Here is a 22415-nt window from a genome sequence, read left to right on the forward strand (position 1 = left end):
GAGATTAACTAGCAGTCCTTCCATCACCTTGAGTTTATCTCAGTGATCAGCCCTACGTGGCATAGAACAGATGTTGGTCCCATAGAGACCTATGACACAGGGACTCCTCCTGCAGCCCCCTGGTGAGGCTCATTAACGCTGGAAACCGTTTGAGGTTACGTGTATTCCAGATGCTTGGGGGCGTGGCCTCAAAGTTCAGGATCGAATGGTCTTTGAGGGTCAGAGCCATGGCTTATAAACACTCAGGGAATGAAACACACTGAATGGAATGAGGCCACAAATAGTTACAAAGGAATGAGTTTAATTCAAGCATTTCCATTGCTCGCTGTGCGCTGTTCTCAGTAGAGTTTGTAGAACAATCAATGGAGTGGAGTCTCTGTGGCTGCTTCATGTAAAGGTTTTGCGATGCTGAAAGCTCCTCCTCAGGGTTGACAGTGAGCACCTTTTATTCTCCCACAGTGTCTCTCTTACGTAGAAAGGTTACATTTACAACTGAAGTTTTTGTCACATTGAGAGCACGGATCATTTTTTTTCTCGTTGTGGGTTCTCTCATGTTGAATGAAACTGAATCTCCAGCAGACCCTTCCCAGGCATTTAGAGCTATGACGAGGTTTTTTCCAGGTAAGTACTCGCAGGTTGAGTGAGACCAGATTTCCGACTTTTTCAGCATTCAGAGAGCTGATCAGGTTTTTTCCCAGTGTGAGTTCCCTCATGGTGAGTGAAAGTTATTTTATGACTGAAGCTTTTCTGGGATTCAGAACACTGATAGGGTTTCTGGCCAGTGTGGGTTTTCTCATGTGCAGTAAGGCTGGATTTCTGCCTGAAGCTTTTCTGGCATTCAGAGCACTGATACGGTTTGAGGCCAGTATGGATTCTCTGATGTACAGTTAAACTGGATTTGTAATAGAAACTGTTTTGGCATTCAGAGCACTGATACGGTTTATACCCAGTGTGGGCTCTCTCATGTTCAGTAAGGCTGGATTTCTGCCTGAAGCTTTTCTGGCATTCAGAGCACTGATACGGTTTGAGGCCAGTATGGATTCTCTGATGTACAGTTAAACTGGATTTGTAATAGAAACTGTTTTGGCATTCAGAGCACTGATACGGTTTATACCCAGTGTGGACTCTCTCATGTTCAGTAAGGCTGGATTTCTGACTGAAGCTTTTCGAGCATTCAGAGCACTGATACGGTTTTTGTCCAGTGTGAGTTCTTTCATGTAAAGTGAGATTGGATTTTGTACTGAAGCTTTTACAGCATTCAGAGCACTGATAAGGTTTTTGTCCAGTGTGGGTTCTCTCATGTGCAGTAAGGCTGGATTTCTGACTGAAGCTTTTCGAGCATTCAGAGCACTGATACGGTTTATACCCAGTGTGGGCTCTCTCATGTTCAGTAAGGCTGGATTTCTGACTGAAGCTTTTCGAGCATTCAGAGCACTGATACGGTTTTTGTCTAGTGTGAGTTCTTTCATGTAAAGTGAGTTTGGATTTGGTACTGAAGCTTTTACAGCATTCAGAGCACTGATAAAGTTTTTGTCCAGTGTGGGTTCTCTCATGTACAGTAAGACTGCATTTATCACTGAAGTTTTTCCAGCATTCAGAGCACTGATAAGGTTTTTGTCCAGTGTGGCTTTTTTCATGTTTATTCAGATTGGATTTGCTACTGAAGCTTTTACAGCATTCAGAGCACTGATACGGTTTTTGCCCAGTGTGAGTTCTCTCATGTGCAGTAAGGCTAGATTTCTGACTGAAGCTTTTCGAGCATTCAGAGCACTGATACGGTTTATACCCAGTGTGGGCTCTCTCATGTTCAGTAAGGCTGGATTTCTGACTGAAGCTTTTCGAGCATTCAGAGCACTGATACGGTTTTTGTCCAGTGTGAGTTCTTTCATGTAAAGTGAGATTGGATTTGGTACTGAAGCTTTTACAGCATTCAGAGCACTGATAAGGTTTTTGTCCAGTGTGGGTTCTCTCATGTACAGTAAGACTGCATTTATCACTGAAGTTTTTCCAGCATTCAGAGCACTGATAAGGTTTTTGTCCAGTGTGGTTTCTTTCATGTTTATTCAGATTGGATTTGCTACTGAAGCTTTTACAGCATTCAGAGCACTGATACGGTTTTTGCCCAGTGTGAGTTCTCTCATGTGCAGTAAGGCTGGATTTCTGACTGAAGCTTTTCGAGCATTTAGAGCACTGATACGGTTTATACCCAGTGTGGGCTCTCTCATGTTCAGTAAGGCTGGATTTCTGACTGAAGCTTTTCGAGCATTCAGAGCACTGATACGGTTTTTGTCCAGTGTGAGTTTGTTCGTGTAAAGTGAGATTGGATTTGGTACTGAAGCTTTTACAGCCTTCAGAGCACTGATACGGTTTAAGCCCAGTGTGGGTTCCTTCATGTACCATAAGGCTGGATTTGCGACTGAAGCCTTTCTGGCATTCAGGACACTGATAGGGTTTTCGTCCAGCGCTACTTTTCTCATGTTTAGTGAGGTGGGATTGATAACTAAAGCTGTTCCCACAGTCATTGCTCTTATTAGGGTTGTTTGTTTCTCCAAGTTGGGTTTGTTCCTGGATACCTGTCATCTTCAGACTGAATTTGATTTCTGATCATGTACTTGTTTGTTACAACTCAGCATGACCTTCTAAAATACATTTCAGATGCTCTTCTTAACATATGTATTTAACTAATTATAGTTTTTTCCTGGACATCATTTTCCTACCTTTAAAGGCACCTACCTAACTTGTCTTATTAACTTTCACAGAGGAGCCCCTTGAATTTATTAAGATGCCCTCATGGATTAATTTTCTCCAAGTTACGCCCGGGTGAATTTTCTCTTTTTTAATTAGTCTCATTCAGTGATTCTAGTTTATCACATTTGATTTAGGAGTTTTAAAAGCACTGATTAGGTCTTTGGGCTTTAGTGTTTGCCTGGTAGGTATGTTTGTTCATACAAGTAATGACAGGTGATTAGGGCATACCAGGGTGGTTTATGAATTATCAATAGCGTAACACTGGCCCCCTTTATACTTTCTGAGCCATTATATGTTTTTTTGCTCAGTGGCTAAGACAGGCACATGGTCGACTTTGTATGTTACAGAACACTTTGAAACTACTCAGATCAACCCAAGAGACAGAGTTGGTGGGGGAAAATCTTCCTATATTATAAATGATAATCCACATCTTTGCCGAAACGACATCTGAGAAAGAGCATTTACAATTTGTTTCTTTTAAACAATCTTTTCACTCCTCTCAATCAGAGGAGACACAGTCAAAAGCTTGCGCTTGTAAACCGGGGATATTAGTCTTTTTGACGGTTCTGTCACATCACAACACGTCCATGGATGCCGATCTGTTGGGGAGGGGTTGGGTCTCCAAAGACTTTCTCATAAACCAACAAACAGAATTTACAACACTGAGTTTTCTCAAGTGCACTGCGTGGGAATCAATTGTGGCCAATGTTCTCCTCAATCTCAGTTACTGACACTTGGTAAACATTTATGATCATTTTCCTTTAGGATTTGACAACTTTCACATTCACCAGTTTCTTCCGCTCCAACATCCTCACCATTCCTGGCACATAGAATGTGTTTCTTCTCTAGAGCTTGAGAATGTTTTAACTTTCCTTGAAATAATCCTTTTCGTTGTGTTTCACTAAATTTAAACCTTCTTTTTTCTGTTCATGCTTCTGTCACCTGTAGAAATGGAGTCAAAAATTGTAAATGAACACAAAGACAAAATATTTGTGACTTTATACTTTGCACAAAGAAATCAGTTTGAGTTGCATTTCTGATAGTGGTGAAACAGTGTAGATCGGGAGCTCTGGATCACTGGAAATCAAGGATGTGAGAGCAAAAGATGTAAACATTTAAGAAAGAAACACAGATTCTCAGAAGCAGCCACCACTATCAAATTGCAATTTCAGTGGCAACGGCTGGCGTCATAGTGAGATATTTGTAATTCTTGTAATAAATTACTGGATGTTATTTACTCCCCTGCCCAACTAGACTGTTAATCTATTCCTTTTTCCAGTGATCTAGGAAGGGACATTTTATTGAACAGGACAACAGTAAAGGAAACCAAAAAGGATCAAGACAAGAAAAACACAAAACAGAGGAAGGAGAAAAAAGGCTATCTTCCACTCTCACCACAGGGGTCCAGCACAGGAAACTCTGCAGTAGGCCTGGGTGGTAAATTCCGTTCCGCTCGTGAAATTTGCGGAATTTGGGTAATTTTGCGTTCTGCGGAGAACACGGAATTGCCCAAAATTCTGCGATCCGCGGTTTCGCAGAATTTTCAGCTTGTTCGCGCTTTCAAAATGCGTGTTCGCAAGATATTTCTCCCCGAGCACGCAAACAGCATTCGCGAACAGGAACAAATCAACGCGAACAGGCGGAACAAGCAATTCCGCGTGTTCGCTGAACTTTTGCGTGCTCGCTGAGATTTTTTACCGTTTCGCGAAGCTTCGCGTAGCGCGAATACTCAAATTCTGCCCACGCCTACTCTTCAGCAGATGCTTGTGTACCCATAAGTTACGTTTAAATACAGTGCCCCCAAGGTCAGCACCAGGTGCAGTTCCACCGGTCGCACCACCCTAAAGCAAGCCCTGTGTGCATGTGTGTCCACACATGTACTGTGAAACCTGGGCCGATAATCGTGAACATTACCTGCGCCATCTTGCCCGATGGTCCTTTTCTACGCACACATAGGCCGCAGCCATTTTGATCGACCGCAACCATTTTGTGTTCTGTTGTTCACCCCTGTTTCACCTGCACTTCCACAAGTATCTGTATAACCTTCTGACCGACGTGGTATGTCTGCTAAGGGCCATAATTGAGCGGACATGCCCACGTTTGATGTTAGCTTAAGAACGACATTCTATTGCCGCTGCAAACCTCTCCATTCCTTGTTACTCCCCATCCCTCTGCATGTAACCAACGATTGTAGATACCAAAAGGTCCCGCACTAAACCTGGTTTATTGCACCCCAAAGAATGCACCTCCCGATGGACAATGGAACTTGTTTTCCTATCAACATTAAAGGACGTTAAACCCTGACCAGTCTCACATGTTCCCGACCCTGAGGCAAAGGCCAGCTGCCTGATAAACATCATATGTTTGACTGTTTATGATTGGGAGGGTACGAACCAATTTGTCCGAAATGTATGGCATCTTGTCTGGGGCGGGGTACCAAGTTTACGTGACACCGCTCATAAAGATTGTATTGTTGAAACACTGTATAAAAGTAGCCTGTTGAAGAGTTGAAGTTAGAACACCTCCCTGAGAGACATTCCGGTGTCTGCGGTAGACGTGCTCTCCTCTAGAGAAATAAACCTCGTTCTTGCCTTCCAGTTTCCAGCGCCTGCCTCGTTATTTTAATAGAATTGGACCTGAATTAAAGGTGATAAGCCAAGCAGCTTCGGGGGTCTCAAAGGGGGGTGTCTTTTGCTTGTAGTAGACAGGACCGAAAAGGGCAGGATGCAAAGAGATGGAAGTCAGATCCAGAGAGAAAAGACGCTAAAAGACAGACAGACAGAGGGAGGATGGTATCATGTGGTCTGGAAGAGGAGACACATGTGCCAATTGTTAATGAACTGCTGGGCAAAACTGACTTAAAAAGAATTGGACCCGCACTACACTCCCAACATGTACCAGGGGGAATGTGGATCCATCAGGTGATTATCAGAAGTTTGATAACAACAAGAATAGTGCAGAGAGGGTGTAAAATGTTGAAGCTGAAGAGACAAAAACAACAGAGATCAAGAAAGGGAATAGAGAAAGAAGAAACAGGGGAAAAGGAAGCTTAGAGTTATAGGAATCCTTACCTGACAGTTATATTATATTTTATTCTTCCGAGGGTGGCAGCAACGCTGCACGGCCTGGTCATCCCAGAATATCTTGAAAGTAAGTAAAGACATGGTTTTGCATCAGACGACTATCACACTTCATCACATTTTACAAATAACCATCCTGAACTTACAAAACAAAAGAATCTCTTGTTGTCTGGATGCCATTGTGAAGCAACTCTGGTTATGAATAAATAAAATGTTTGGTTCAAGAGCCATGATCCTTTGCTGGAAAAGGTCTCTGTGAATATAGAGTGCACCCTCAGTCTCAGAGAACAAACCCTAACAACCCAGTCCATGTCTTCATAACCCCCATCGTTCCATTTACCGATCATGAAACTTGCAAATCAAAACAATCTGGTTTGCAAAGGTATGTTAATGTCCTTGTGCATAATTCTGTCCAAACCATGCTCTCGGAGCAACAGCAATTCAAGTTCAAGCTGATGCAGAGTTCGAATGCTGAGCAATGGAAGCAGCAAAGCATCAATGTGTTGGTTCTTTTTATCTATAACTTATCTGAAGGGATGATGCGGAGGGTCAGTATAAAAAAATCCTTCACAAGACAAAGCTTGGAACATTGAAATGTTTAGACCTCCATTGGAGACAACGGAGCAGCAGCAGCCTATACAACCTGATATAGGCCCGCTGCTCTCAACATTACAATGTCCTAATACACAGCCTCTGCGTCTCTGAAATATATGGATTGGGCAGGAGAAGGCAGAAGATGGAGCCTGCAGCAGGGCACTCAGGAGCCTCCCCCTTCCTCCTCCCATAGCTCGCAGGAAGAAGGGGGTTCTGCTCATCTCCTGCATCTCCCCGGCTCAACTGAATGATGAAAAGCAGTTTAGCCGAGCCCAGGAAGAACCAGGTCTGACTTCAGCCTCCTTTAACAGCTATTGCTGTGACTGTTTAACAATTAACCACTGTGGTCCTGCATGCAACTGTTAACTGTTTAACATTCACAGCAAGAACAGTGAAACAAAGAGGTGTTTCAACCCCCTCGGTCTCTGGGACACACATTCTGCCCTAATGGGGCAAACAGTGTAATGACTTTATAGTCAGCCGTAACAGGCAATACTGCCTTTAAAGGACCGTTCCCTTGGTAAAGGCACTTGCATTTAGCTTTGGAGTTACAGCAAGCAGTAGGGTCATATTAAAGATTTAAAATAATGGTTACTTAGTCAGAGAAATAATCATCATAATATTTGCATAAGGATCACATACAGTTAACCTCTAAATTATATCAAAAGCCAGACTCAGATATAACTCCAGCTGTAAAGTCAATAGACAGACCACCACAACAAATGTGTGCTAATAAATAAGAAAACCTTTTTCTATAATATCAAATAGCAAACTGACATAGAATCTGCATAGTTCAAAATCAAGGAAAAGTTCTTACGTACAAAATCAGTAGGAGGAGTGAAACGTAGTTTTTAGACAGAGAGAACACATTATTGACATGGTTCATGATGAGGTAAAAATGACAACAACCAATGAATGTTCATGAAAACATAGCACAACTAAATGTAATTTTTTAACACACCTACAAAATGAATATTAAATTATGACTCTTCACCTTAAAGCAAGAGATTGGCATTGGGATCTTGCATGTTCTACCAAACAATACAGCAACATGGGACAACAATAGTATTCTTCTCAGGTCCTTTACTATCCTCCTTTTTCTACCTGTTTATTTAATTCCTGTGATAGTAGAGTTACATGGGCTCCATATCTCCTCTTTTAGAATGCCTTGCTTAAAAATGTTATCAATGACAGGTATGTGCCCTCCTGTGCTTCACGTGTATGGTTGTACTGAGGAGTGTGTGTGTTAGAAATGGGGTTGCCAATTCTACGGGGGTAGCATCGAGCAGAGCGGGCAGGCCAAACTCCTGAGGACATGTGTGAAGCATCCAAGCAGTACGCACAGACGACACCCCAGGCACACCACAAAAGAGACACCACACCGGCTGGGATATAAAAGAATAACTCATGTATTGTCTCCAACCTGCAAAAGTAAGACACAGTAATCACGATGGGGCACCTTCGGGCGCCAGGGCAAAGTATACCAGGGGGATTATTTACAGGGAAAATGTGAAAAGCAAGAAAAAGGTAAGTCGTTAGTTTCCAGGGCTGAAATAAAGACAAGGCGCTATCACATGACATGAAATATCAGCGATATCAATGTGAGGGAAAGAAACACTAGGCGTGAAAGCAGGAAATAAAACATTAGGCATGAAAGCACATTATGCATAAAAGGTAACATGGGAACCCTAGGCAGGGACATCTGCAATCAAACCTGTTGACAGGACATTCACCATAGGCCCGGGAAACATTAGGCACATTGGAATAGGCAGAACACAGATCTCTCTTTAGCACCCACAGCCTAGCTGCACAAACCCATTAGCCCTGGGCATCAGGCATGACAAGCCCTTGCTGGTGAACAGGGTTCCCCAAAACAACTCAACAGGGCCTCAATAACAACATGGGCCTCAGCAGTATCTATAAAACAACACTTCCCTGGACCACCTCCGATATAAATCATTCCTTGCACCAGGGGAACTTTGCGACAATTCAGCAGAGGCACAGGAACATAAATTTAGGTCTCGACAGGCACCGGTTCTCTAAAGAAGTGGCCTCTCTGTCTTCGTGAGAGGAGGTCGCTCCCCCACGCTCCCTGGCCGGACATCGTAGCGCTTGCTCTGGCTGCTTGAGCAAATCAGATTGCTGCCTGGGTATCGTAGTGTGACTGCTTGGCATTATCAACTTTGCAGAATAATTATTGTGCGCTCGCATTGCTGGACTGTAAATTAAATACATTACTGCCTGATTGCATCGTAGCTCTGACTGCTTGCCTGGTTGGTTGTTTGTTTGTTTAGCACTGCCATTTTGTTTGTTGTGCCTCGTAGCGAGGCTCCCCAGCACGCACTCGCCTCCCAGCTGCTCCTCCCTTGCCCACGCCCCCTCCACTATCCACTTATGACAGATGGTGTTTCGCGCAGCGTTCACGCGCAGCGGTCGCGCCCCATGCATGCCGAAGGTGCGCCAAAGGTAAGCCCGTCTACGCCCGTCTGCGCCTGGACCGCGCCCAGTGCCAGACCCCCTGGTCCCCGCCATACCTTCCCCACTCGCTTAACGTATAACGCCGCCACTCTCCTCGCCCTTAACCCCGGACACACACCACAATGCTACGTAGCTGCTCCGGGACGTACCCACGGTCCTTTCGCCTGCTGTAGGAAGGTGGATATCTGACTATGGTTACCCCCAAACTTTTTGCCTGGTGTTTAGCTGGATTTTGACTTAGTTGGCCTGGGATCCTGCTATTCAGGGCCCCAGGCCGATTGCTCTCTCCTTAAAATGGACTCCATGTACCTTAGGTGCATAAAACAATTGGAATTGGTTCACCTTATAGGCCCCTGTAACAGTGTACCATAGGTACCCAGGGCATAGGTGTAGCCAAGGCCTACCAGGGGCTGCAGCATGTATTGTGCCACCCCTGGCCTGGCCTCCATATTTGACACAACTGGCTGATCACTCAGCTGGGGTAAGTTGGTGTAATCACCTCTTGCTTAGATATAGTATCCCTATATCTAACCCTAAACTGGACTCATATGTTCCTATCAGCCACTCCTATGGAAGGCCTCATCAATCCTGGAGGCAGAGTGCTTGGAAATATGTGAGAGGGTGCTCTAGCGTGAGCTGAGCCTGTCTGCAGCTGTCGGGAACCACTCCCTAAGCTGTTCTGGGATATTGCCATACCATATACTCTTAAGTGCATTATAATCCTCGTGGTTATATGCTATCTTTGGTTTGGCTTTATCAAAACATGTCGAGTAAGGTGTCATACGAATTGGAATACTATCCCCTCGACAGTTCTGTCGACGGGGATAGCATTCCACCCTTCTAGAGGGACACGACATGTGTGTAGCCTTAACCCCGGTTAAAGTTAACCAGAGCCTCAGCATCACAAAATAGATGCTGCCACCACAGACACATGTCTGACCTCCTGCTGCTGGGAGTCCTTCCAGCGAGGAGGGCCTGGACAAAGGGTTTCCTGCCTGGGGAGGTGCGAGCACCACCCCAGACAGGGTTTTGTGTATTGGGTAGGACAGGGCTGAATAGATTGAGACATGCCTGGGGCACACAAGGTGTCCCTGTGCATAAGCCAGCCCAAACCGGTTCTGGGGCTTTCCAGCCCCAGTCCTGGCGAGGAGCTGGACAAAGGAGAGGGGGTGTAACCACTCCCCTTCCTGGTTCCTCCCAGAGGAGGGACCTAGTAGGTGATCCACCCCTCAGATTGGGAATAAGAGTGGGAGCAGTGCCATTGCACAGCAGATCATCCTGAATCAACTTTACACGAAGAAGAAGACTGGACACAGGTACCAACCAGCAACTCGACGTCTGCTTCGCCGCCGCCTCCCGCCGGAGACCGAGCCCAGAGCCCGACAAGAACCAGACTCCCAGACCTCTCAGAGCCCGATCCACAGTCCCTGCAAAGAAGGGACCTGTGGAGGCACCGAGTGACGTGGGACCGGACCTCTTGGAAGACACTCGAAAAGCTGACTGCGCAGTTCTGAGGCATCCTCGACGTTGTGCTTTGGGGACTGAGAACCCCCACCACCGAGCAGCCCTTGCACCAAAGATCAGCCCTCCAGCATCTCCACGATCTGCGTGGGGCCCTTTTGCATTGTGCCACTCGACGCGCCATCCCGGCCACTAGCCACGTGGTCAGCGGCCATCTTGGCGACGAACCCGAAGATTTACACAGCAGGTCTGGTTGCTCCAGACCTACCCAAGCTCCTGTGAAAAGGAGCACCCGCTCTGACCTTGCTGGTCCGAGTGTTAAGCATCTTTCCACTTCTGCGTGGCTTGCATTTGCCAAGGCCTGTTTGCTCCGATCAGGTCGCCGACACCGCCAACAGCGAGAAGCCTACGTGGGACAGCTCGTGACCGACTCCTGGACGTCCTCGACCTCGGGTATCCACGTGGCTGCAGAAAGAAGCTACCCAACAACGCCTGTTTGCACCCGACATCGCCTGGTTCCAATCTGGTTCCACGGTAGTCACTGGCTAGTGACTTTGAACACTGTCCCCTCTGCTTTCAGGTCTTCACATCTTCAGATCCACCCTTGGATCCACCGGACACTTCTCCTTCACATCGCCTGCAGCATCTTCAGCTTCAAGCGCCAAGAACCTGCGTGTCAAAACCCGACGCCACTTCGACCCTGTGCACCCACTTCCTGTGGGTGAGGTAACATTGCAACGCCGGTGTCCCTACACTGGTACACACCTCTAGGGTCTGTGTCTTAAGTTTTGTTCCTCTAGGTTCAGCGGAAGTGCCTTTAAACTAACTTTGTGTAACTTTTACGCACCATAGACTTTACATTGGAAAGTGCGTGCACTTTGAACACTGCACCCGAGTCCAGCGGGCCTTTCCCGACTTAATCACTGCTAGTCTCGAATAGCTCCAGCGATTCCCAAGGCCCTAGGCCTGTTCACTTTCCTATTGGTATCTCTTATACCACTTTCTTAGTATATGGTTTAGGTGGCCCCTAGGGCTCATCCATATTGTGCAACTTTTGTGTATTTTAAACTGTCTTGTGATTTAACGCTTGTGCTTCTGTGCTCATAAAGAGTTCAGGGGATTTTATAGTTAATAAATCAATATATATTTTCAATATATATCTGTGTGGTGTCCCTTTCATTTGGTATTCAAGGGGGTTGTGTATGGTATAACAGCTGGCTTCACATGCCTTTCAGAGTTTAGCCTAAGACTGCTTTGTCCACGTTACCACTAGGATAACTGGTCTACAAGGTTGAATTACAACCATCATCATAAGGGTTGCTTGGCATGGTACAAAGTGATCACTAAGAATTGGTGAGCATTATATACCAGGCCAACTTCTCACATTGGTGAGCAGCGGATTGGGATCTGAGCTTGCTGTTGTTTTACCATTACAATCTTTCAGATTATCATTTGAAAGATCATACAGGTACCTGCTAGGTACATATAAAACAAGACTAGTATACTTAAGTTCTACTGAACTTAGTTGTTGTAGAGCAAAGGGAGTAGCACACCCTAGCTACAACTACTAGATAGGTTTAGTAGGTAAACACCAGTGTAGGTAGATTGCAACACATCCACCCACACTAGAGCAATGTCTGGAGCAGAGGGGTCCAGTGGACTTACTCCTGTTGAGAGTGACCCTCAAAGGGCACCATCCAAATTTGCTATTTTTTCCTTTAAGGAATTAAGACAGCTTTGTGTCTTAAGGGGTCTGAAGACAGGGCCTTCCCCTACTACAGACCACCTAAGAGAGCTCTTAGACCAGTCTGAGACTCTAAAGCCCTCTAAAGCAAACCCCACAGGGAATGCTGAAGGAGGCCATCCTTCAGAGGATGACACTGTAGACACCCCTGCCCCTATCATCCTGGTAGATGAGGAAGCCTCCACCACTGGAGCTCCTCAGGTAGATGAGGAGGAAGAGGAAGAGGAAGAAGAGGAGGAGGTGGAAAGCAGTGAGTCAGATGATGACAGAAATAGTCAGGTGCTGGTCAGTAGACTGAACCAGGCTAACTTAAGCTTACTTGGGAATGAATCAGGTAACAACCCATTCAGACCCCCAGGTGGACTTAACCAGAAGCCTAGGAGGAGAAGGACTCACTCAGGTGACTCTGACAACTCCCATGCTTCTAGAGGTTCTCGTGGTCACTCCAGAAAGAGGATGACTAGCCCTCAGAGAAGGGAACATGAGACCAAATTGAGAGAATCTCAAATTAGAGAGGATGAATTGAGAGTCCAGAGACAAGAGTTAGAAATTGCCCTGGCCCAAGAGAAACTTGCTAGAGCAAGACAGCCTAGAGAGAGTGGATTAGGATCCACTGGTGGCAGCAATATCCAGAAGGATAAAGACAGGTCCTTTGATACAAGAAACCTGAGTAAGATTGTGCCCCCCTACAAAGCTGGGGATGATATCCACAAATGGATGACTGCACTTGAGAGAGCCTGCATGGTACAGCAGATCCCTCAGGAGCAGTGGGCAGCAATCTTGTGGCTCTCCTTTGAAGGTAGAGGCAGAGATAGACTCCTCACAGTTAGTGATGAGGATTCTAGGAACTACATGGTCCTGAAGAGTGCTCTGATTGATGGGTTAGGCTTAACCACTGAACAGTACAGGTTAATGTTCAGAGATACCCAGAAGACACAGACTCAGGACTGGTCTGAATTTGTTGAGTGTGCCACTAAGGCTCTGGAGGGCTGGTTGCTGGGAAGTAAGGTTACTGACTATACAGGATTGTATAATTTAATTATGAGAGAGCAAATCTTAAGTAATTGTCAAAATCAGCTTCTACATCAGCACCTGGTTGACTCTGATCTGACCTCCCCACAAGAATTGGGTAGGAGGGCAGACAAATGGGTCAGAACCAGGATCAGGCCTAAGAACCAGGGTGGTGACCAAAAGAAAGAGACTACCAAGCCTCAAGAGAAGGGTGGGGATAAAAGTAAGGAAAAGACGTCCCCAGGGCCCCAAAACTCCAAGAATGGGGGTGGCTCCCAAGACACTTCTACATCCCAGAAAAAGCCGTATTGTCATACCTGTAAACAGGTGGGGCATTACAAAACAGATAGCTGTTGTCCCAAGAATGGCAATAAGGAGAACATACCTCCAGGTAAGGCTCCAACACCTCCTGTCACTGTTAGCAGTGGTCCCCCAGGTGGTGGGAGCACCCCCAAGAATTTGGGTGGGTTTACTTTTGGAGGACAGGTGGACTCTGGCCTATCCAGGTCCCCTAACTCAGATACTCTTGTCTATGAGACTGGCATGGGGTTTGCCAATTTCACAGCTTGCCCAAACACTTTGAGCAAGTATAGACAGGAGCCCCTCATCAATGGCTTGAAAGTTGAGGCCTTCAGAGACACAGGGGCTAGCATCACCATGGTGGCTGAATGTCTAGTCCCCTCAAGGCAACTTTTACCTGATGCCAGATATCAGGTGACAAACATTGATGGCATAATAATAATAATAATAATAAAGGGATCTTATCGTGCGCAAACTTAGCCCAGTGGGCATCAAGGCGCCTAATTCCAAATCCAGCTCATAACAAAGAACTCTGCAACTCAACCTATATAGGCTCTGGAGAAGCACCATGTTTTTAGGGCCTTTTTAAACAGCACCAGAGAAGGTAGCATCTTCATCTCCATCGGCAGGATGTTCCAAAGCTGTGGGGCAACGACGGAGAAGGCCCTGGCTCCCCATCTGGTGAGCTTAAAGCGAGGGATGACAAGTTGAAGTTGTCCCGAGGAGCGCAGACTCCTTGGAGGGTGATAGCGAGTAAGTAGGGAGCTGATAGCGTCTTTGGGTCCGTCCTCGAGAGCTCTATAGGTCAGACACAGAATTTTAAAATAAATTCTGTGCTGGATAGGCAGCCAGTGAAGGTCTCTCCTCGCAGCAGTAGCAGAGGAAGACCTGGGAAGATCCAGGACAAAGCGTACAGCAGCATTCTGCACTACTTGCAGTCGATGTATGAGGCCCTTGTTGGTTTCCATGTAGAGAGAGTTGCAGTAGTCTAACCTGGAACCAACAAGGGCGACTGCAATCTGCTTGCGTGCTTGAGGGGACAGGTAGCTGCGAATTCTGTTGAGTGTCCTGATCACGCCCCAGCAGGTCGCGACAGTCCGGCTCACCTGTAGAGACATCGAGAGTGATGTATCGAACACCACACCCAGATTTTTGGTGGATTGTGAGGGAGTGGGGCAAGTTCCAAGGGAGGAAGGCCACCACTCACTCGACCAGATATCTTGGTCCTTCCCAAAAACCAGAACCTCAGTCTTGTCGCCATTTAGCTTCAGGGAGTTGGTAACCATCCAATCTGCGACATGTTGCATACAGGTCCTGAAGCAGGAGGCAGATGTTATGACAGAGGACCGGGTGAGTGAAATCATAATCTGGGTGTCGTCGGCGTATGATACCACCTCCATCCCCAGCGATCTCACAAGTCTAGCAAGGGGGGCCACGTAGATGTTGAATAGGGTCGGACTTAATGCCGACCCCTGCGGCACCCCACATTGCAAAGACTTTGCTGGGGAGAGGTGGTTGCCGAGCATCACTCTCTGTTCCCTATCTAGGAGAAAAGAGTTGAGGAGACTCAGGGCAGGACCGGAGACACCTGCCTCCCTAAGCCGAGATGTTAAAATGGCAGGAGACAAGGTGTCGAATGCGGCCGTGAGGTCCAATAGCACCAGAACAGTTGTTTGTCCAGCATCAACCTTGCGTCGGATGTTATCGACTACATAGGTGAGGGCAGATTCTGTGCTGTGATGTTTTCGGAATCCATGCTGGGTAATGTCCAGGTACTCTGAAGCTTCGAGGAAGGAAGATAGGTGGCGATTCAAGTGTGCTTCTAAGATTTTAGCAGGTGCAGGGAGCAAGGAAATGGGTCTAAAATTTTTCAATTGACCTGGGTCAAGTGAAGGCTTCTTGAGAAGCGGCTTCACAATGGCCTTCTTCCAGACTAATGGAAAAGTGCCTTGGGCAATTGCCTTATTCATCACCTCAAGTAGCGGGGGAAGGAGACTGTTCCTACACTCCTTTAGCTTTTTAAGAGGCAGGGGTCAAGTGGGGAGGAGGATTTGGTCTTATCTAAAAGAAGATTCAACCCCTCCAGAGACAAAGGTGGAAAATCAGAAAGAGAGCTAGAAGGGGCTGTATCCAGTGATTCCAAAAGGGTTATACCTGGGAGATTAGTTTCAGTCAGGGAGAGACGTTGTACTTCTAGAGAAGTATGAATGTCAAAGATTTTCTTATGAAAAAAGTCTGCGATATCATCACACAGACGTTGGGAGCTAACTACGGGGTCTGGAAGTTGGAGGGAGCATAGCGAGTCCGCAATTTTAAAAAGCTCCCTGGAAGAAGTGAGTGAACTAGTGAGATTGGAAAAGTATTCCTGCTTCTCCAATATCACTTTTTGCTTATACTCCCGTAGAGCAGACTTATGAGCCTCCCTATCCGCAGGATCCCAGGATTTCCTCCACCTCCTTTCACTGCTTCTGCAGCCCTGTCTTAATAGTCTAAGATGGTCCGAGAACCATGGAGCTGATGGTTTCCTCCATAGAAACCAATCATCCCATGGCAGTAGTCAATCTTAGCTGGGGAGGTGTCACTGGCCCAAAGAGAGTGGCAGTGTCAGCAAACTTGCCTGTAGATTGCCTACTGGGTAATGATTTGGAAATCTCAGCCTGGGCTGAGGTTGAACAGCAAACCCATTCTAGAATGGTAAATCTCCATGGAAAGGTTAGTGGGGCTGTAATGGCTACAGCCCCAATTCAAGATGTCCTTCCTGAAAAGGTTGGGAGGGCTGAGCAAACCTCAGCCCCATCTTTAGATAACTTCCCTCCTGAAAGAGTAGCAGGGCTGTACTAGTAACAGCCCATACCCAAACTGAGTCTCCTCCTGAAAAGGTTGGTGGGGCTGTGATGGCCACAGCCCAAACTCAAACTGATACATGGGTAGTGAAGCCTGAAATGATGGATCACTCAACCCAAACAGAGAGCATTGAGGAGGAAGAGAAATCTCCCTCCCCCCAGACATTAGGAAAGGATCAGCCTCCTCAGGGAACTGATCTTACCCCTGATGAAGGAACTGCCCCAGAGGTTGTTAGGCCTGGCCTGACAGAGCCTCTGATGGCAGTGGACCCTTCTCAGGTGGGACCCAGTCTGGAGCAGGTAACCTGCCCCTCTCTACCTTGCCTTACTCAGCCCAGGGCTGCAGAGGACAAGAAGGACAGTGAGACCCAAAGGGCCCCCTGTCAAATAAAGCACCCCCATCAGCAGATTAGGGGCACCGAAACTAGTAGCCCTAGTGAGGTGCAAGCTTTAAAAACTCCTGAGGGATCCCCCTTAAAAGTAGTTAGGGACCTCCCCCAGATGGATATTGTTGGGCACAGCCAAACCTGGGACCCTAAGGGCCCAAACCTGAACTGTCCCTCCAGTAAGCCAAACAGAGGGACTCAGCCTCCAGCTTTAGGTAGCCAGAGGTTGACCCTGAGAGCACAGTGCAACTCAGTCAAAGAAAGAAAGGCACACATGGTGGAGAGTGATTGGAGGAAGCTGAGCCCTACAGAGGAGACTCACTTCAGTACTCCATCTCAACACCAGCCTTTGACTTTGCAAAGACACACCACAGGTAGAGATTCCCTATGGTGGAGACCCTCAGATACCCTTAGGGTGAGGGATTGCTTAGTGGACCATGAGACAGGGGGTTACCAAGCCAGATCTGGTACTTCCTTATATGGCCACTTAGGCAATATAGGCTTACCTGGTCAAGGATAGCCTTATCTCCTTTCGTTTGGGGGGGGGTTATGTAGGAAGGTGGATATCTGACTATGGTTACCCCCAAACTTTTTGCCTGGTGTTTAGCTGGTTTTTGACTTAGTTGGCCTGGGATCCTGCTATTCAGGGCCCCAGGCCGATTGCTCTCTCCTTAAAATGGACTCCATGTACCTTAGGTGCATAAAACAATTGGAATTGGTTCACCTTATAGGCCCCTGTAACAGTGTACCATAGGTACCCAGGGCATAGGTGTAGCCAAGGCCTACCAGGGGCTGCAGCATGTATTGTGCCACCCCTGGCCTGGCCTCCATATTTGACACAACTGGCTGATCACTCAGCTGGGGTAAATTGGTGTAATCACCTCTTGCTTAGATATAGTATCCCTATATCTAACCCTAAACTGGACACATATGTTCCTATCAGCCACTCCTATGGAAGGCCTCATCAATCCTGGAGGCAGAGTGCTTGGAAATATGTGAGAGGGTGCTCTAGCGTGAGCTGAGCCTGTCTGCAGCTGTCGGGAACCACTCCCTAAGCTGTTCTGGGATATTGCCATACCATATACTCTTAAGTGCATTATAATCCTCGCGGTTATATGCTATCTTTGGTTTGGCTTTATCAAAACATGTCGAGTAAGGTGTCATACGAATTGGAATACTATCCCCTCGACAGTTCTGTCGACGGGGATAGCATTCCACCCTTCTAGAGGGACACGACATGTGTGTAGCCTTAACCCCGGTTAAAGTTAACCAGAGCCTCAGCATCACAAAATGGATGCTGCCACCACAGACACATGTCTGACCTCCTGCTGCTGGGAGTCCTTCCAGCGAGGAGGGCCTGGACAAAGGGTTTCCTGCCTGGGGAGGTGCGAGCACCACCCCAGACAGGGTTTTGTGTATTGGGTAGGACAGGGCTGAATAGATTGAGACATGCCTGGGGCACACAAGGTGTCCCTGTGCATAAGCCAGCCCAAACCGGTTCTGGGGCTTTCCAGCCCCAGTCCTGGCGAGGAGCTGGACAAAGGAGAGGGGGTGTAACCACTCCCCTTCCTGGTTCCTCCCAGAGGAGGGACCTAGTAGGTGATCCACCCCTCAGATTGGGAATAAGAGTGGGAGCAGTGCCATTGCACAGCAGATCATCCTGAATCAACTTTACACGAAGAAGAAGACTGGACTTCGACATTCTGCTGCACAGAAGACTGAAGAGAATCTCCCTTGTGGCCTAGGAGTGGCCACCCTGTGAACACAGGTACCAACCAGCAACTCGACGTCTGCTTTGCCGCCGCCTCCCGCCGGAGACCGAGCCCAGAGCCCGACAAGAACCAGACTCCCAGACCTCTCAGAGCCCGATCCACAGTCCCTGCAAAGAAGGGACCCGTGGAGGCACCAAGTGACGTGGGACCGGACCTCTTGGAAGACACTCGAAAAGCTGACTGCGCAGCTTCTGAGGCATCCTCGACGTTGTGCTTTGGGGACTGAGAACCCCCACCACCGAGCAGCCCTTGCACCGAAGATCAGCCCTCCAGCATCTCCACGATCTGCGTGGGGCCCTTTTGCATTGTGCCACTCGACGCGCCATCCCGGCCACTAGCCACGTGGTCAGCGGCCATCTTGGCGACGAACCCGAAGATTTACACAGCAGGTCTGGTTGCTCCAGACCTACCCAAGCTCCTATGAAAAGGAGCACCCGCTCTGACCTTGCTGGTCCGAGTGTTAAGCATCTTTCCACTTCTGCGTGGCTTGCATTTGCCAAGGCCTGTTTGCTCCGATCAGGTCGCCGACACCGCCAACAGCGAGAAGCCTACGTGGGACAGCTCGTGACCGACTCCTGGACGTCCTCGACCTCGGGTATCCACGTAGCTGCAGAAAGAAGCTACCCGACAACGCCTGTTTGCACCCGACATCGCCTGGTTCCAATCTGGTTCCACGGTAGTCACTGGCTAGTGACTTTGAACACTGTCCCCTCTGCTTTCAGGTATTCACATCTTCAGATCCACCCTTGGATCCACCGGACACTTCTCCTTCACATCGCCTGCAGCATCTTCAGCTTCAAGCGCCAAGAACCTGCGTGTCAAAACCCGACGCCACTTCGACCCTGTGCACCCACTTCCTGTGGGTGAGGTAACATTGCAACGCCGGTGTCCCTACACTGGTACACACCTCTAAGGTCTGTGTCTTAAGTTTTGTTCCTCTAGGTTCAGCGGAAGTGCCTTTAAACTAACTTTGTGTAACTTTTACGCACCATAGACTTTACATTGGAAAGTGCGTGCACTTTGAACACTGCACCCGAGTCCCGCGGGCCTTTCCCGACTTAATCACTGCTAGTCTCGAATAGCTCCAGCGATTCCCAAGGCCCTAGGCCTGTTCACTTTCCTATTGGTATCTCTTATACCACTGTCTTAATATATGGTTTAGGTGGCCCCTAGGGCTCATCCATATTGTGCAACTTTTGTGTATTTTAAACTGTCTTGTGATTTAACGCTTGTGCTTCTGTGCTCATAAAGAGTTCAGGGGATTTTATAGTTAATAAATAAATATATATTTTCAATATATATCTGTGTGGTGTCCCTTTCATTTGGTATTCAAGGGGGTTGTGTATGGTATAACAGCTGGCTTCACATGCCTTTCAGAGTTTAGCCTAAGACTGCTTTCTCCACGTTACCACTAGGATAACTGGTCTACAAGGTTGAATTACAACCATCATCATAAGGGTTGCTTGGCATGGTACAAAGTGATCACTAAGAATTGGTGAGCATTATATACCAGGCCAACTTCTCACACCTGCCACTCCTGCAAATTTACCAGCATCAAGACCCATACCACATCCACTAACCCCAAACACAGCTCCGATTCTAACCACCTGAAGTGCATCCCGCTGAACACCCGCTCGGTCCACAGACACGCCACTGAACTCTGGGATCTACTCGACACTACATCACCGGACGTCGCCTTCCTTACTGAAACATGGATGAACGCATCATCAACACCCGACATCGCCATTGCCATCCCGGACAATTACAAGATCATCCGTAAAGACCGCACCGTCCAAACAGGAGGAGGCATCGCCATCGTCCATAAGAACACCATCAAAATCACAACCAGCTCCGGCGATAACCTTACAACCGCCGAACACCTCCACTTCCAGATCCACACCGACCCTAGGACCACTCTCAGAGGCACCCTCATCTACAGGCCTCCAGGAACCCGTAAACAATTCAGCGAAGACATCACTGACTTCATCAGTCCACATGCCCTCGCCTCCGAGAACTACATTCTACTAGGAGACCTCAACTTCCACCTGGAAAAGAAAAACAACAGCAACACCACCACCCTTCTTGACAGCCTGGCCAATCTCGGCCTCAAACAACTTGTTGACACCCCCACCCATGTAGCCGGACATACGCTCGACCCAATCTTCACCTCCAGCAAACACATCTCCTTCGACCGCACCACAGCTCTCCATTGGACGGACCACTGTTGCGTTCACTTCAGCTACAAAACCACCTCGACCCACAACCCCCCACAACCTATTCCCCGAAGAAAATGGAACAAAATCACAACCGACCAACTCCTCACATCGCTCAACCAAAACCCACCCGCACTCTCATCGGACCCAAACCAAGCTGCCATCAAATTCAAACAATGGATCACTCACAGCGCTGACGAATTAGCACCCTTGAAAAACCATCACACTAAACAAGACAGCAAAAAGGCCCCCTGGTGCAACGATGACCTTAAGAAATCCAAGAAGCTATGCCGTACCCTCGAGAAAACATGGAGAAAAAACCCAACCACCGACAACATGACCACCTTCAAGGCAGCCACCCGCAAACACCACCAGCTGATTCGATCCACCAAGAAATCAGCATTCAAGAATGTAAATGTAAATGTAGTTAAGCTTATATAGCGCACAGCTACCCGCAGTGGGTTTCCCGGCGCTTGCTTAGGGAACCCGTCCTGGTATTCCCCTGTGAGATAGCAGGGTATCCACAAGGTGAAAGTCAGGCATCCCGCCGCGAGGGGCCGTTGTGGAGATTAAGCAAGCTATTGCCCAGAGTCGCAGAGTGTGAACCTGTGAGTCGAGAAGGCACCGGGGCGAGAATTATTGAGTCCGTGGAATTTTTAGCCCAAGACCCGCCGAGGCGGGGAATTGAACCCTGGTCCAGGACCGATCTCAGCTTCCGGGTCTGCCGCCTCTAACCCCTGAGGCACACTTCTCCATCGACTCGACAACAACGCCCATAACAGCAAGGAACTATTCAACATCGTCAAAGAATTCCCCAACCCCACCGCAGCCTCAAACGACATCACTCCCTCCCAAGACCTCAGCGATTCGTTATCCTCCTTCTTCTACAACAAAATTGCCGACATACATAACAGCTTCGAAAACAGTTCCAACGAACAATCCTCTCCACCCCCCTCAGCACCTAAACCGCCCTCTAACAACCTCAATGCCTGGAACCCAATCACCACTGAAGACACCATCCGCCTAATGAATTCCATCCACTCTGGCTCACCAACCGACCCATGTCCCCACCACATCTTCAACAAAGCAGACTCCATCATCGCACCCCATCTCTGTGATGTCATCAACTGCTCCTTCAGTCTGCTACCTTCCCAGAAAGCTAGAAACATGCCGAAGTCAGCGCCCTCCTGAAGAAACCCTCAGCAGACCCCTCTGAACTTAAAAACTACCGCCCCATATCCCTCCTCCCATTCCCGGCCAAAATCATTGAGAAAGCCGTCAATAGCCAACTCGCCGCCTTCCTCGAATCCAACAACTCCCTCGATCCCTCACAGTCCGGCTTTCGAGCCAAACAAGGCACCGAAACCGCCCTCATCGCAGCAACAGACGACATCCGAACACTACTGGACAACGGAGAAACAGTGGCCCTCATTCTACTCGACCTCTCCGCCGCCTTCGACACTGTCTGTCACAGCACCCTCATACAACGCCTCAGCAACATCGGCATAAAAGGAAAAGCCTTGGACTGGATCATTTCGTTCCTAGCTGGGAGAACTCAGAGAGTCCGACTTCCCCCATTCAAATCAAAGGCCACCGAAGTCATCTGCGGTGTACCACAAGGATCATCACTCAGTCCCACCCTCTTCAACGTTTACATGAGTCCACTCGCTTCCATCGCGCGTCAACACAACCTTAACATCATCTCCTACGCTGACGACACCCAGCTGATCCTTTCCCTCACCAAAGACCCCAACACCGCCAAAACCAATCTTCACGAAGGCATGA

At 47.9% G+C, this 22415-nt stretch overlaps 1 protein-coding gene across 1 annotated transcript in view; it reads right to left on the minus strand.

Moving 5' to 3' along the window:
• Positions 1-287: 287 nt before the first annotated feature.
• The window catches only part of LOC147729390 (uncharacterized), a 43516-nt gene continuing 21388 nt past the window's right edge, over positions 288-22415 (minus strand). Inside the window, exons 2-3 of the mRNA XM_086959693.1 lie at positions 5820-5891; positions 288-3690 (exon numbers count right to left, since the gene is read on the minus strand). Of these exons, the coding sequence (XP_086815819.1) occupies positions 664-2580 (1917 nt within the window). The 5' untranslated portion in view covers positions 2581-3690; positions 5820-5891 and the 3' untranslated portion in view covers positions 288-663. The remainder of the gene's footprint in view (positions 3691-5819; positions 5892-22415) is intronic.

The sequence above is a fragment of the Lissotriton vulgaris genome, chromosome 2_2, assembly GCF_964263255.1.
Source record: "Lissotriton vulgaris chromosome 2_2, aLisVul1.2, whole genome shotgun sequence".
NCBI classification, from domain to species: Eukaryota; Metazoa; Chordata; class Amphibia; order Caudata; family Salamandridae; genus Lissotriton; species Lissotriton vulgaris.